Consider the following 15,820-nt stretch of genomic DNA (forward strand, 5'->3'; position numbering starts at 1 on the left):
AAGCCGGGGATAACTTCGGGGCGGGAAGGGCAGGGCTGTGCTGTGAGGGTGTGGTGAGCGGGCGAGGCGGCGGCTCGGGGCGGGCGGCGAGCGAGCGGTGTGGAGCATACCTGGGAGGGGTCCCTCAGAACCTGTGCCCYGGCCTATCTTCACAATTYCCCCATGCCCAGGAGCACCCTGGTGCCTGCATTCCTCTTTCCCGCATTGGGTGCTCACCAGCATTATCCCRTCCCTCTGTGTTCCAGGCAAAGCAATGGCGGAGGGTCCCCAGCTGCTGCTGGAAGTGTGCGGGCAGAGGCTGTCCCGCTTYCTCCATGACGCCCGGCACAAGCACCTGGCCTGGCTGCGGGAGGTGGAGGAGCAGGGCATGAGGATGCTTGAGAGGTAGGGGCTGCCCTGAGGAGACCCCTCTGTGCCCACCTGAGCTCCCAGCTCGGSGTGGGTTTGGGCCCCATCCTTCCCTTGTTTTGGGAGGGTTGATGTGGCCAGTGGGGGAAGCAATCTGTGCTCTGCCTCTTCTGCTCCACAGCAGCTTCAGGGATGAGCCCATGCTCTTGCCCAAAACGCCATCGCAGAGGAGGAAGCCCAGGAAAAGGCAGTCGTCCTGGCTGAAGGAAGAGAACAAGGAGCTGAGCAGGAGGAGGTAGGTGTGTCAGCTTGCTTTGGYTCTGCCTCATGGTGTTGGGGTGAAATAAAACACTGCTTGCATTCCCTGAGTTAGYAAAGGGGCACATTGGTACTGTTTGGATTCTGGTGAGAGTTTGAGATAAAGTTGGCTGCTATCCTTCACCTTACAGAGTTAAGCACTGTTATTTTCTTGTCTGTTTGGATTTGGGTTTTGTCTCCTTGGATTTGGCTTTTGGCCTGAGGTTGCTACTCCTGATGTTCACTCCCTAAACCTCAGTGTCAGTGCCTGGAAAACCTGGGAATGGGATGTGCTCTCAGAAGCTGGCAGGCAGGGAGGCTCCATGGGGTTATCAAGTGGCTGAAGTRGCAATTCCAAGTGATTTGCTTAGAACCCACCACACTTTTAAAGTTGCCCAAACTTCATCTGTTGGTGTGTTAGGGCACTACAATTGTGCTAAGGGTGCTGAAAAGCTCACAGGAGGAAGAGTTAGAGCTGGGAGATTGTCAGGAAGCAGATGTGGAGGGTGGGGAAAGCAGCAGAAGTGTGGGAGGTGTGTGTGTGTGTGTGTGTGTGTGTGTGTGAGGGAGGGCTGAAGAAGCAGCGCTGTGGATCAGAGCAGGGACAGCTCTCAGCCCTGCTCTGGGTGCTCAAGGTCACTGCTGAGCTGTTCCCCAAGAGAAGAAAACTCCTGTTTGTGTTTTCCCTCAGTCAGACTTGGTTTGGGAAGGTGTGCTGATGCAGCCAGGCCAGTCAGCAAGAAGGTGATGCACCGTGTGTTCCCCTGCCCTGCTTCCAGGGTGGGGTTTAATCCCAGCTCTTGGTGTAGGGCCATGGGTGCTCCTCTCCTCATTTCACTCTGGATACCCAGCCTGAGCTGTGCCAGTGTGCCTCTCCCCAGGGATAGGATGGGCTGTGAGGGGGAATGGTGGAGTGGAGAAGACAGCAGCAACTTCWCTTTAACACCATCTAAAACTTATTTGGGATCAGACTTCACCACTTCCTTCAAAATTCTTTTCCTTTAAGGTTATCCCGCAGGAGGAGCGGTGTCAAGCCGGTGCCTTCCAGTCTGAATTCCCAGCAGCCCCGGAGCCATGTCTGTGAGGGGCAGGAGGTGYCTGTGCCTGGCTGCGCTCCGGGATCTCCAGCTGGCATCACACCCCAGCTCCCAGCTCTCCCTGGGAAGCAGCCTGTGGAAGCAGGTGTTCCTGTGGCAGACCTGGATCGCCAGGAGTGTCCTCAGGGTGCTGCTAGGGGTGATGCAGCCTCTCCTGCAGTTTTGGGGGAGCAGCCACCTGAGGCGGATGCAGTGGCCGAGCTGCAGGAGGTCCCTGGTGTCACTGGGATCCTGGCTGAACAGCCAGGAAGGGATGAGGAGCAGGATCCCAGGAGAGCCAGCACCTCCACRCCCAAGACCTCTCCAAATGGTGATCCTGCCACGCTCCAAGGAGATGGAGCTCCTCCAGGCCTCGAGRCCCTGCTCGTCCAGAACTCCCCCAGCAAAAGCGCGACAGAGAAATCCAGGACGCGCCGCCGGAGCGGGATGGATGCCCCCCGCAGGAGCCGTAGGGTTTCCCTGGTGAAAAAATGCTCGCTGGCCGCCAAGAGGGAGAACATGATCAGGAGATCCATCAGCAGGGTCATGGCCAAGAAGGCAGCGGCGMGGGAGTCCTCCTCAGCCTCCAGCAGAGTGAGCTGTGAGTCCTTGCTCCGCTTCCATATGGGAATGGAGCACCTCACCCCTGGCTCTGGCTCTCCCAAGTCTCCATTCCCCTTGTGGGTTCCTGGGGGCAGCGTCAGGCCAGGATTTGGCTGGAGTGCAGGTGGAGTTGGGGTGTACAGGTTGGGAAGGAGCAAAAAGAACAATTGTGGCTCCAGCCAYGCGTGCCTTTGGATCAGGAGAAACTGCTGCATTCCCTGGGGGAGGGCTTTAATTTATGGCCTCTGCCAGCTCTCTGAAAAATCAATAGGGCTGGAAGTGCAGCCCTGAAATTAGGCTGAAATGGGCTCAGATGCTTTTTGGGGGAGGATAGAAGAGTCTCAAATTAGCTGTGTCACCAGAGGAGCAGGTGTCAGGAGCCCAGGCCATTCCTGGTAGCTCCAAATCCCTTGTACCCTCAGTTCCTGCTGCTCCTGATCGTGTTTGGCCGTTTGGGCTTTCCAAAACCATTGCTGCTGCAGGCAAATGGGCTGTGGTGGAGCATGGAGGCCTCTGGAATTCAGCTTTGTCAGTCTTGAGTCACGCCGTATCCAGGCATTTGTGATAACACTTGGAGCGAAGGGGTGTGATGGGGGTGTGGAACGAGCCTGGAATCAGCCCAAACCCCCCGGATCCCTGCAGCAGAGCGTGCAGGGAGGCAGGAGCTGCAGCCAATGGCCTGGGAATGCTGGCTGTGACACAGGCAGCTGGAGCAGGCTGCAGAGCTGCTGCCTCAGTGCTCTGCCTTCCCAGCCCACTCCAGCTTCAGTGGCACTCGAGGGAGGTGTGGTGCTGGTGGGGAAAGCTGAGCAATCCCTGTTCCTGGGAGGAAGCCTGAGCTCCTCCATGGGCACCCAGTGGCTGTTGGGAGCCTGGAGGTGAAATCCCCAACCCCATTTAGGCTTTTCTCTCCAGGTCAGAGCTCCTTGGAGGCTTTTCTGGAAGAAGATGCAGCCAGCAGCACAAGGTGAGGCTGCCATGTAAAGCAGGTGGGAAAGGATCCCAGAATTCCCTGTGAGGACACTTTCCAAGTGCTTTTTCTGTCACGGATTTTGTCAGGGACTGCTCAGGTGTTGCTGTCACCTGGGGCTGATGAGATTTCAGTTTGTGCTATTCAGGCACAGCGAAATTAAGTCCTTCACTGGGGTGGGTGATGGTGTGTCCTGGGGTTCCTGGCTGTCACTAGCCATGGAATGCCAGGGTGGTGGTGGTCAGTCATCTCCCCTCTGGCTGGAGAGGGGACAGGTGAGGAAGGCTGAGCCTGAGGCTGTCAGAGCTTCCTCCTTACCTGTACAGGGGCCAAAGCTGTTTGTGGGGTGTTCAGTAGCATGGTGGGCAGACCTTCAGAGGAATTTACAGCCCAGCCTTGGGGTGCCTGGCTGGAACTGCCTCTGGTGCTTAGGAACCTGCACCTCCCTTAGGGTCCCATACASTGCCTCAATCACCTGTACCTTGCCTCCAGAGGGAATTTAAATTATTAAAGCAGCTTTTCCTTTACAGRCCTGAGCTGGAGCCAGATTCCCCGAGGGAAAAGGTGAGTTCCAAGGAGTAACTCTCAGACTGTTAACACGTTCTTGATGGGTCGACACCTTTGCTGAAGTTGTCACTGGGTGCAGGGATGTGACTGGTGTCCCAAAATGAGCCATCACAGACCTCACTGGGAGAGAAGCAAACCCTCTAGGAGCAAGCAGCTGGCTTTTCCAGGGCAGCAGCTTCCTGGTAGCCTTGTTCTTTGGAGCAGCTGTGCTAAGGGAATGCTTGTCCCCTTTCCTTGCAGGCTCCCAAAGGCATCCTCCTTCCAGGCACAAGTCCCCGAGCCACCAGCCCTCCTGCACAGCACTTGTCCCCTCTGGAGCAGCAGGCAGGGAATTCTGCAGGTAACTTCCAGGTGGTCTTGCTTTCCTTGCATGAAGYCCCCAGCACACACAGACCTCGAGGTCAGCTGGGGCATTCCTGTGAAATAAGGGATTTGTGTTGGAACAGAGCCACCTCTGACTAGTCAGGGAGGTTTTCCAGGTGAAGTTTGGACCTCCTGAAGAGGTGACATCAATTAGGTGGGCAGGGACATGACATGTGTATCCGAGCCTTGAGACAAACACTGTCCTGTTCAGCTTCAGCCTGTGCAAGGACTCGAGTGGGGGCATTTGGGAAGRAGCTCCTGGAGCTGGAATCTTCCACAGAATGTCATGTCCTTTCCCTCTGGGTTTGCATTATGTGAAGATTTAGAGGTCCTAATTATTTTCCATGCTTCTGAGCAAGGAGATGTGCAGAGGTTTTGTTCCCTGTGGAAGCTTCGGGATCTGACAAGCAGCTAGAGTGGAGGGAAGGGTCTCTGGAGGGAGCTGGACGCCTCACACGTGGCACTGACTGCAGGTTTCTCCACAGGAAGCCAYGTAAACCCCAACAGTGAACCCCAGAAGAGCCAGGAGCAACCCCACTGTGCCAAGGCCCGGGAGAATCCCTCCCAGATGTGGTAGGAGCAGGGATGAGCCTGGGGTCTGGAAGGACTCAAGCTTAGCGTTTTAAGTCATTTGTGTTAAAAAGGGTTGTGGGGGTTTGTTTTCCTGCCTTCCACTCCTGACTTCCAGTAGYTCTGAAATGCCCTTTGGCTAGATCCTGTCTCCTGGGAGTTCCTTGTGATTTGTGGAGCCTTTTTTGGGTCTGGGACAGGGTCTGGCATGGGCAGGAGCACCCATGGTCCTGCACAAACTGGCAGAGATGAGACAGCACAGTTAGCTCAGAGCTGGGAGCAGACTCTGAGGGTTCCTGAGGGGGTGATCAGGGAGYGAGTGACTGACCTGGTTATTTTTGTGGGAGTGTCTGGGAAACCCGACCTGACTCCCAGAACACCTGATGTGTCTCTTCACCACATGTTGCTGGGGGAGGTTTTGGGAGAAGTGTGTAACCGCAAGTAAATCCACTCCCTCTGAGAAGTGTGACAGCCAATTAATGTCCCTCCTGCTAATGCCACCAGGATGAGAGGCTGYAAGCAAGCCCTGGGTGTCCTGTGGCATGGGCAGCAGCCGAGGGGCCGTGGCCTTTCCCCTTTGGATGAGAAGCACAAGACCTTGGCAAACCAGGCTCCATCATCCCCCTCTCCGGCCAGCAAGGTGAGTGGTGCCCCAGCCCTGTGCCTGAGACACCCGGCAGTCCCTGAGCTCCCTCCCTCTCTCCCCTCAGGCTGTCAGGCCGCTGAAGAACTTCCTGCAGGGACAAGGGGGTGGCATCAAGGACTTCCTCAAGCGCGGRACTCCCACCCGGCCCAACCCCAAGGTGTGTCATGTGCAAGGGGTAGGAGGAACATGGGCTACATGAACTGGGAAGGGGAGTTCTGGTGTTACTTCCAAACATTTGATKGTGCTTTTCGTGTCCTTTCTCTGCAGGGGGATTTTGTTGTAAGTATGACACCTTAACTGTGGGGCTGGACGCACTGACTATGCTCTCCTCTCACACCMATGTCCATCAGCCCTCTGGCTGCACCAGTGGTGAGGTGACAGGATCTCTGTGCAGGTTTGTTCTCCTGGGACTGGGCCCTGCTGGGAGCTTCTGGCCTCTGAGCCAGGCTGCCCTATGCCCTGTGCTCCCTCCTTTTTCTGGGACAGGTGGTCACCTACAGCAGGGATGTGCTGTTCTTTGCCTAAATATGTTCTCTGCAGCTGTACCTCTCTCTCCTGTACTTCTGCTCGCATTGGATAATCCCTGTTGCCAAATGTGCGTTGTGTTCCCTTCTCCTCACTCCCCATCCCGGTGTCCAAGTGAATGATTCTGACAGCGACTGTGTTTACCAGGCTGCCTGGCAGGAGACACAGCCYGCAGCACCTGGTACAGTCTGAACTGTTCCTCCTCCAGGAGAAGGAGAGGCAGAGACTGGAGAACCTCCGCAAGAAGCAGGAGGCTGAGGAACAGAGGAAGAAGAAAGTAGAGGAGGAGAAGAGGCGGCGTCAGGCAGAAATGAAGCAGTGAGTTGGGTCCCTTTCCCTGGGCACCTTGGGTCAGCACAGACTTGCCTTGTGCCTCCCACGTGGAACRAGCACTTTGGGAGCAGGCAGAGCTAACGGGTCCCTCTTGCCCACGCACTGCCCAGGAAGCGGGAAGAGCGTCTGAGGAAGGCCCCGCAGGCTCGGGAGCGTGCGGAACAGATGGAGGAAAAGAAGAAAAAGCGAATGGAGCAGAAGATCCTGCAAAGTGATGAGAGGGTGAGAAGGCTGAGTGGGCTTTGGGCCTCTCAGAGAGCTGTGAGACCRGGAGGTGTGAGCAGGGCACTGGCAAGGTCTGTGCATGCCAGAATTCTTCTGACAAGAGGAGGCTTTTGTTCTCCAGCCCCCTGCACGTTCCTGTTGGGACAGGCCCTGTTCATGGTGCTCTGCATTCAGGGAATGTGGCAGCCCCTGCCTGATGTGGGCACAGCCCTGCAGGTGACAGCCTCACCTGGCCCACATCCTTGGACTGGAGTGTGATTCAGCTGGGGGTTCATTTGGGTCAGGTTTGGGTTTCAGAGCCTCATCTGGCCCCTTTTGTGGTCACATGTTATGGCCATGCAAGGCTGAGGGTTCTGGGGCTGGGGCTGGAGCCTGAGCAGCCTCTGGGTGAGGCCTGGCTGCTCATTTTGGGCYGGACTGAAGTGACCTTTGAAAAGGGTCAGCCTTGGAAAACAGCCTACACACTCCTTGCAGCCCTTCCCAACCCCTGAGCAGACAAAAGCACACCCACTGCTGGGTGCTGGGCCCTTGGTCTCCTTAGAACCTGGGGTATCCCAAGGTCCCCATCTCCCTCCAGGGCTGTGAGGTGTGTCCTTGGAGTGGTGGAGCTGATGGGTGTGGCTTTTCCAGGTGCACGTCTCACAAGTGAGGGAAGAGAAGGTGGCAGAGGAGCAGACCAAAAGGAAAGCATCCAAGAAGCACGGGGAAGCAGAGGCACGGAAGCAGAAAGCACTGAGAGGAGTAAGAGCATCTCAAAACCCTCCCGCACACAGAAAAGGACAGGGATAGCAGGGACCTGCTGTGTTGGTGTGGAGGGTGGGACAGAGACAGGTCACTGCCTGCTTCTGCAGGGATTTTGGGGTCTGGGCTGCCTGATCTTTGTCCAGGCACCTGAGATTGGGTTGGGACAGAAGAGAGACATGTCCCAGCTACTGGAGGCTTATAGGGGTTTTCCTCTTGCTTCTTCAGGAGGAAAATGAACAGCAAGGACTACTGCAGAAAAGGAGAGATGATGACGTCAAGGAAAGAGGGAAGAAAGTCTTGGAACTGAAGAATCTTCTGGAGCAGCAACAGCTGGAACAAGTGAAGGACAGGTGWGAGCTGGCGCCTGTCCTGGAGCAGGGAATTAATTGGCCATGGGCATGGGGAAGCAAATAATGTAAATATGGTGTTGGAACTGGGCTCTGGAGCTGCCTGGAGGTTGGAGGGCAGGAACAGGAAGCTGTAAGAGCGTGAGGGACAGATGGACATGCTTCCCCATGTTTAAATTCTCTTTTTCCCAGGGATCCCAAGCAGCGAGGGAAGGAGAAGCCCCTCCRGGCACAGCTGGAGCCAGCGGCATTGGCTGTCAAGGCCACCAAGGTGAGCTGCAGTGTTCTGTCATCAGCCTCCCTGCAGCACACAGGGCACACAGGGCACACAGGCTGGGCTCAGGATCAGGTGTTCTTCAGGGATGGTTGGAGGATCAAATACAATAAAACTAAGGATTGTTACTGTGCAGAGGCTTTGCAGAAACAAGCCAAGAGTTGGGGTGCCCCTGGCTGACAGGTGAGCCCTCAGCCCTGTCGTGAGATGGTGACAGCCAAGAAATGGCACTTGGAAAAATGCCAAAAACGGCATCCTCTGATGCTGAAATCAATATGAAAACTAGAGATTTATGTCTTCCTGCCACATTTCCTCATTGTGCCCAAAAAATGTCACCCCCAAACCAAACGGGTGCCCCATGTCTCTGTGTCACTTCATTTGCGCTTGCACAAAGAATGTTGGGGCTTGAAGTCAGGGCTGTTTGTCTTGAAATATCACATTAACGTTTTCTTTCACTCTCTATTCTTGAATTCATTGCTTCATTAGTGAAAAATCAATGCCCCAAATGGTTCTTCCTCTTCAGGATCAATTCTTCCTCCTGTGTGGGCTCCTGCTGTACTCCTTCCCTCAGTCCCTGGCACTTGGACTCTTTTGTGCTGTATAAATTTAATTTAATGTCGGAATCCTTCCTGTGCTGCCAGCAGCTGGGCCAGAATGAGCCTGGCAAAGCTTTTCCAGGCAGGAGAAAATGGAAGTAAGTCCAAGTGCTGAGCAGCACAGGAGGGGAAACTCTGGGAGAAGTGGTTTGCATCACAAAGGTGAGTAGTGAATTTTTTTCTCTATATTAGGGGAAAGAGAGGCCCAAAGAGCCACCCCTTGTGCCTGGGCTGGAGAAAAGWTATGAGCCACCAGAACTCTTTTTCCCAGCTCTTAACATGTGGCTGCAAGCAGAGAGGGTGAGTGAGGGCTCCAGAGAGCTGGGCTGGATCTGAGGAGAGACAGGACTGGCTTTATCTGGGAGTCTTGGGTCTGGGGTCATTTCTGCAGAAGATGCTACAGAGGCACCGAGAGCTGGGTTTTGCCAGAGCTGCCGAGAACACAGCTCTGTCCCAGGGGCTGTTCTGTGTGAGTGAGGAATGACTTCATTCCCGTGTCTTAAAGGTGGCAGACGGTCAGCAGCTGCTGGGAGAAGAGAAAAAACCCATCCAAGCAGCAGCACCTGGGACGTGGCCGAACAAAGCCGTCAAGGTGAGCCCTGGCCCCGGCACAGCCCTCGGGTGGCCCCCGCCTGCTGTGGCTACTTGGCCCCTGCGGCTCGGAGCCACCGCAGCGCTCGGCACACCGAATGCCATGGAAAAAAACGAGCGGTTTGTGGCAGAAAAGATGCTGGAAGCGGCCACAGGAGGGCAGCAGGGCCTGGGGCGATGTCCCGCCGGGAGCGGCCCTGGGCAGCCGAGCTGTGCCAGCTGCGAGTGCGGAGCGTTCTCGAGGCAGAGCGGCAGCAAAGGCTGCGCGGAGTTGGGGTGGAACGCTGTCCCTGCCGGGACTCTGCCGTGGRGCTGCGGCTTCCATCCTGGCTGTGTCAGAGCTCCAGGGAGGGAAAACCGACTTTACACTCAAACCCACATATTGTGTGCAGAGTTGAGTCCTGGGATGTGCACGTTGCTCCTTTCCTTGTTTTTTTCCTGAGAAAACAGGAGGGGAGGGAGGGTTAAGAGCAGGTGCCAAGGCACAGAGCCCAGTGACAGTTTTGTGTTGGTTCAGGATTTGAACACTTTGGGGCTCTGGTGGCCATCCCAYCCAGGGAAGCACTGCTTCCCTTGCTCACCACTGCTCTGTGTGTGRTTTCAGAGATCCCTCTCCACATCCTGCCTAGGGTCCCTGAAGGGTGCTGAGGGACCAGGATCCCCTGTGACCGATGACAACAGCTACGGGCTGGATCTGAACAGCGACGACTCCACAGATGATGAGAGCAACCCTCGGAAGCCWGTCCCTGCCTGGGCCGAGGGTAGGTGCCAGCACTGGAGCTTTCCAGCTGGGCTTGGAGCCGTCCCAAAGCGCTGTCCAGGAGTGTGTGCACCCCTGGAAGCACTAGCAGCTCCCAGCTCTGTGTGCTTAGGGGATGATCAGCACTGCTTCCTGCAAAGGTTCAGGGACTGAGGTAAAACGGGAGTTCTCTGAGAAGAAAGGGGGGACAGCCCTAAATCCTGCAGGGCAGTGAGGTGTGGTGGCTCTGGGTGATGTCCCATCACTCCTGCCCAGGTGATGGGTTCTCAGAGGGGAAGGCAAGGAGTGTGCCCATCCTGCAGGCTTGGGCAGGGCCTGCACCCGACTGTTGTTGTCGTTATTCCTGCAGGGACGCAGCTCCAGGGGGCCGTGGTGCACCAGTATTACAACCCCCCCGACCTGGACGCGCTGTTCGGGGCCATCCCCACCCCCAAACTCGAGGACATCTTCTACAAGAGCAAACCCCGCTACTTCAAGCGCACGAGCTCGGCCGTGTGGCACTCCCCACCCGGCCCCTCCTCCAACTCCCAGAGCTGAGCCAAGGCAGGGACAAGGGTTTTTCTAAGGGACTGTGTTTCCTACTTGCCCTGTATTTACAATTTTAATATTGTTTTCTTTTCCTGAGMAACAATAAAGTTGTTTATAATAAAGTCCAGCGCTCTGTGTGTCTCCCATACCTTGGTAACTGTGCCTTTTGCCTTGCAGAAATCACTGTTACTTATCTGCAACCAGATACATTTCCTATTCTGCCTCATTTCCTATTCACTTAGGATATTCCTTCACAGAAGGAAGCTTGGAAATGGCTGTAGGGAAGATCAGATTTTTTAATCACCCTGTAGGGATAACATTTTTTAATGCTTTTTCTGAGTATTTACTATATTTATGTATTTCTCTATCTTTACCATCTTAATTATCTGCAATTCCTGTGCCCTCATCGTAGTCTGAGCCAGMCTCTTCTTCCTGCTTTTGGAAAAATCTCCCTGGACAATTTAMGCAGTGGCTAATGCCTCCTCACCCTTCTTTTCTAATAGGAAAAGGAAGCCCAGGCTGAGCTCTGGATCCTGTTTTTGCCAGGATAAGTGTWCAGCCTGCCTTGAGCAGGAGTTGGGTTGATTTGGGCATGGGGATGGGATGGTTCCCCAGGGGCTCTCTCAGTGTTTCTGGGGGAGGGGATCCTGCTTTGACCCTACAGTCCCAGAGCTGCACCCATCCCTCTCCTTCCTTCCTCGTTTCCTAAGCCTGAATGCACATAGATTGACGGGGACAGTGACAGATTGAAAGAGAAAAGGYTCTGGCTGTAGATTTACGGAGCCAGAATCCCTAGAGTCATCCTGCCACTCCTTCCACAAAAACAGGGCTTGGAGCACTCACCCCTGAGCCAGTGCTCTCACAAGTGGAYTTTTGCTCACTTTATCCAGAAGGAYATTCCTTTRTCCAGAAAGGAATGCTTTCTGAATGGGGTTAGGATCCTGTGGGGGGTTCAGGGTGAGGGGGGGAGGACAACCAGTCTCCTTCCCAGCCTCGAAGGGAGCATCATCCCCTGGCTTCCTCAGGGACAGTGCCCTGAACCACGGTGTCCCCGTGGCCACCTCCACAGGCGATTTGGTGAGGGGGACACAAGCCCAGTGCAGCTCAGCCCCAGTCAGGACAATTYCCCAGTTTGTTTGGTGCCAGCAGAGCCCAGAACAGTGGGGGAGTGGAAAAAACCTCAGCGCCAACAGCTGCTGGCAGGGCTGCACTGCCAGGCTCCGGGCTGAACGCTAATGAGGTGTCTGTGCTGYTGCTGGCTCTGCTCGGCTCCCGCAGCTCCTGGGGCCCGCTGGGAGCCCAGCCTGGCACTCCAGAAGCTCCCAGGAGCTCCCTGCGAGCCTGGAGCRGTGCTGGTTAATGCCACCCCAGGAGAGGCGGCTGTGCCATCTGTCTGCCAGAGTCGCACCGGGGAGGATCCATCCCATGGGATGTGGGGAGCAAAAGGCCCCCCAGCACCAGCATCGGGCTGCCGGTGCCAGCTGGAAAAAGGAGCAGCTCCATGAAATCAGCAGGAGAGAATTAAGCAGGGATCCCCTAGACGTGGGCGGGCTGGATGTGGAAGTGCCTCCTTCCTAGAAATGCTGGAGCCATGGTGCTGCAGCATTCCCAGAGCAAACCATGGGCATCCCTGTCATCCCAAAGGGCTGTTCTCAGGTGGGAAGGGGCAGGTGGCTGACCCCACTGTGTCCCTCTAAAAAGAGAAGGGAAAGGGAATGTTTCAGCTCGCGTGAAGCAAAATAATCCATGTCAACCTGAGGCATTTTCCAGGGCYGTGAGCACAGCAGGAGCACAGGAGGGTGGCAGTGCCCCTCGGATCCCAGCGCCCCCTTTGCATCCTTGATCTCCCCTCGGATCCCGGCTGCCTCGTTTCTCCCCTCTGCCGCCACGTCATCTGTTTCTGTTTTCAGCGCCTGGGAACCCCTGATTCACCCCATCCCACGAGGATGCTTCCCCGGGCTGGGAGAGTGTGGGAGGGCTGGGGACCGGGGTAGGGGAGAAGGATGCCACCCCTCTTGCTGCTCCATCCCTGCCGGGTGCCCCGGCCATGCGGGTGCGGGTCCCCCGGCCTGGGCAGGGGGTCCCTGGGGCGGGGGCACCTCCGCCCGCCCGCCGCTGTCTCCGTGGCTCGGCGGCTCCGCATCCCGCTCTCCTGTTGCTCAGAGATGTGGAGGCAGTTGCTAAGAGACACCGACACGTCAGTATCTGGCCCTAAGGAAAAAAAGAGGAAAAAAAAAAGAGACAGAGAAAGAGAGAGACAAGGGAGGACGAGGAGGAGGAGGGGAGGAAGGAGGTGGGGAAAGACCTGCTCCCATCGCCAGGCTTGCAGCAGCCTCGGCCGTCGCCGCCGGAGCCCAGCTCCCGACTTGGCAGCCTCCGGGGTGTGGGTGGCCCCCGGGGACCCCACCATCACCGTCCGGAGCCCCCCACATCGCCGCTCGGGACCCCCGCATCACCGCAGGGAGGCAGGCCCTGCTCCTTYCCCGGCCAGTGAGTACCCCGGGGGACCCCCGCCCCGCCGGAGGGGTCGGGGGGCCCCGGGGATGGGGAGTGAGCGGGGCAAGGTGGAGCGGTGGGAAAGGATGGAGCTGGGGCGGTGAGGGCGAGGGAAGATGGAGCAGACGCGGTCAGGTGGTGGGGGGAGAGGGCAGGCCGGGGAGGACCCTAATGGGTGCTGGGAGCGGGGACCTTCCCCCAGGAGGGAAACGGGGAGCGCGTCCCCGGCACCGGGCTCAGCCGGTGGTGGAGGAGGGCTGGCGGGGGCCGGTGGGGGACTGCGGAACAGCACCTCTGCCCTGCCCGCCACCGGCCAGGACGGGGTGGCCAAGGTCAGCGGGACTGGGGGGCCCTTTGCTGCCCGAAATCCCCGGGGGACGCTCGGGGGGCACGGGGAGGGTGTGGGCACCCWGGAGGCCACGCCGGGCCGCGACAGCTGCGGCCCCCCCGGCGGGGCGTGCGGCCGGCACGGCTTCCTCCCCCCCTCCTCTTCCTCGCAGGCGGCCGCTGACGGCCCGACGCCGGCCCCGCCGCTGCCCCCGGAGGGGTTGGCGTCGCCCCCCGGATGCCGCCGGGATGCCGGGGACGTCGCTGTGACCGCCGCGAGCCCGGCCCCGCGGCCGGCCGCCGGCAGCCCTCACAGGCGTGAGCGGGCGGGCGGGATGGCCCCCGGAGCCCCGTGAGGGCCGCGGCCACGAGGCCATGCTGCTGGGCCCCTGGCTGCTGGCGGCGGCGGCGGCGGTGGCGGCGGCGGGCGCGGGCTGCCCGGTGCTGTGCAGCTGCCGCGGGCAGGCGGTGGACTGCAGCGGGCAGCGCCTCTTCTCCGTGCCTCCCGAGCTGCCGCTGGACACCGGCAACCTGAGCCTGGCCCACAACCGCATCGCCAGCATCCCGCCGGGCTACCTGGGCTGCTACGGGCAGCTGCGCGCCCTCGACCTGCGCAACAACTCGCTGGCGGCGCTGCCGGCCGGGCTGTTCCGCGGCGCCCGGCGCCTGGCGCACCTGGACCTCAGCTACAACAACTTCAGCCTGGTGCCCGCCGACATGTTCCGYGAGGCCAGCGCGCTGCTGCGCCTCGACCTCAGCCACAACCCGGGGCTGCGCCGCGTTCACCCGCAGGCCTTCCGCGGSCTGGCCCAGCTGCGAGAGCTGGACCTCAGCTACGGCGGGCTGGCCGCCCTCAGCCTCGACGCCCTGGAGGGGCTGCCCGGCCTGGTGGGGCTGCGCCTGGGGGGCAACCCCTGGCTGTGYGGCTGCGCCATGGAGCCCCTCCTCAAGTGGCTGCGGGGGCGCATCCAGCGCTGCTCCTCGGGTAGGTGCCGCCCGGGGTGCCCACCCTGCCCGGGGTGTCCGTCCCGCCCGGGCTGACGCCATCCCTCCGTCCCGCAGATTCGCAGCAGGCCGAGTGCTGGGCTCCCCCCGAGGTGGCGGGGGCCCCGCTGCTGTCGCTGACGGAAGAGAGCTTCCAGGCCTGCCACCTCACGCTGACCCTCGACGACTATCTCTTCATCGCCTTCGTGGGCTTCGTCGTCTCCATCGCCTCGGTGGCCACCAACTTCCTGCTGGGCATCACGGCCAACTGCTGCCACCGCTGGAGCAAGGCCAGCGAGGACGAGGACGTTTAGGGACTGCCACCGCCGCCGATAGACCCCCGCCCCGGCCATCCCCCAGCCCGGCCGCCCCCGCGGGGACACCAGACTGTGCCTTGTCCGCGTCCCCTCCCACCACCCCCTGTGCCAGGGTGGCCCTCAAGACGCTGGGGACACCAGGGGACAGCCCCGCTTCCTTTTGCCCCGAAGTGGGGAGTTTTTGCACCCCCCTGTCACCGTGAGCTTGGACCCCCTCCTGTTCTGTTCCCGCTGACCAGGACTGGTTGAGGCAGTGACTTGGGAACCCCCTGGGAACCCCCCACCTCCACCTGGGAGAGACCCCCAAAGCTGTGTGTGCCTTGGGGACCATAGCCACTCTCCTGGGGGCACTGAGGAAATCCCCCCTTTCAGCCCCAAAGCAGCGCCACTGGAGCCCGCTAAATCCTGCCCTCACTCTCCAGCCTCCCCAAAAATCCACAGGGGAGGGAAGTGGTGCTGACAGCCAGCTTGGCACCATTGCTCCAGGGCCTTGCTGGTGACACYGGGGTGTGCTGGGACAGCACCGGGATGACCCGGTGGGACAAGCTGTGACATCTCTAAGGGATGGGATCTCCCAAGGATGGCACTTYCCAGGGATTGCATCTCCCAGGGACAGCATTTCCCTCCTCTCCCGGGCCAAATAAGGMACCGGGCATTGCCTCTCTTGAGGGATAGTCGGGAGGTGGGAGGAGCTGTAAAAACAGGCAAAAAAAGAAGGAAAAGGAAAAATCAGAAAGCCAATGACCTTCTGTCCAGCCAGGGCGGCCACGTCCCCAGTGCCTGTGTCACCTGTCCCTGGTGTCTGGTGGGGAGCAGGGCTGGGGGTTGGGACCAGGGTCACCCAGGGGCTGCTTTGTCCCTTTCCCTGTCCCCCCAGAGGCTGAGTGCGCAGGAGCAGGGTATTGTTTGACCCCAGGCCACCCCAAAAGGGCTCCAGCTGCACCCTAGCCCCAGCGCTTCCCCCAAGAAAGGAAACTTGGCCTCTGCCTTCTCTGTTTTCTCTGGGGTTTTATTATTTTCCTTTCAGTGAGTCCAGGAACCCCACCCTGCTCCACAACCCTGCACCGCCCACAACTCCTGCCCCCCCAGACTGGCCACACAGGCTCGGAGCATCYGCCTGCATCCCACTGGCTCCCTCCTCTGCCTCACCCTCATCCTCTTCTTTTTATTTTTTCATTTATGTTTTATTTTCCTTCTCTTTTGTTTCTCTTTGTCTTTTGATTTCATTGTTTCTTTATCCATTTCCTTTCCTTTCCTTTCCTTTCCTTTCCTTTCCTTTCCTTTCCTTTCCTTTCCTTTCCTTTCCTTTCCTTTCCTTTCCTTTCCTTTCCTT

General features: G+C 58.4%; 2 protein-coding genes across 2 annotated transcripts; both read left to right on the plus strand.

Moving 5' to 3' along the window:
- Positions 1 to 140: 140 nt before the first annotated feature.
- Positions 141 to 10,468, plus strand: LOC130581688 (inner centromere protein-like). Its single transcript, XM_057379944.1, has 20 exons — positions 141 to 384; positions 530 to 643; positions 1,652 to 2,322; positions 3,240 to 3,291; positions 3,825 to 3,858; positions 4,102 to 4,201; positions 4,710 to 4,797; positions 5,299 to 5,434; positions 5,505 to 5,597; positions 5,708 to 5,719; positions 5,981 to 6,079; positions 6,174 to 6,283; positions 6,409 to 6,520; positions 7,154 to 7,264; positions 7,493 to 7,617; positions 7,807 to 7,885; positions 8,677 to 8,784; positions 8,990 to 9,076; positions 9,680 to 9,836; positions 10,185 to 10,468. Exons 1-20 carry the CDS (start codon positions 254 to 256, stop codon positions 10,370 to 10,372), a joined length of 2,607 nt encoding a protein of 868 aa, XP_057235927.1. The 5' UTR covers positions 141 to 253; the 3' UTR covers positions 10,373 to 10,468.
- Positions 10,469 to 13,561: 3,093 nt separating this feature from the next.
- On the plus strand, positions 13,562 to 15,693 carry LRRC55 (leucine rich repeat containing 55). Its single transcript, XM_057379904.1, has 2 exons — positions 13,562 to 14,171; positions 14,249 to 15,693. The coding sequence occupies exons 1-2, from the start codon at positions 13,562 to 13,564 to the stop codon at positions 14,482 to 14,484; spliced, it is 846 nt and encodes a 281-aa protein (XP_057235887.1). The 3' UTR covers positions 14,485 to 15,693.
- Positions 15,694 to 15,820: the final 127 nt, after the last annotated feature.

The sequence above is a fragment of the Malurus melanocephalus genome, unplaced genomic scaffold (genome assembly GCF_030028575.1).
Source record: "Malurus melanocephalus ecotype Western Australia unplaced genomic scaffold, MMel_1.1 scaffold_426, whole genome shotgun sequence".
Taxonomy (NCBI): Eukaryota; Metazoa; Chordata; class Aves; order Passeriformes; family Maluridae; genus Malurus; species Malurus melanocephalus.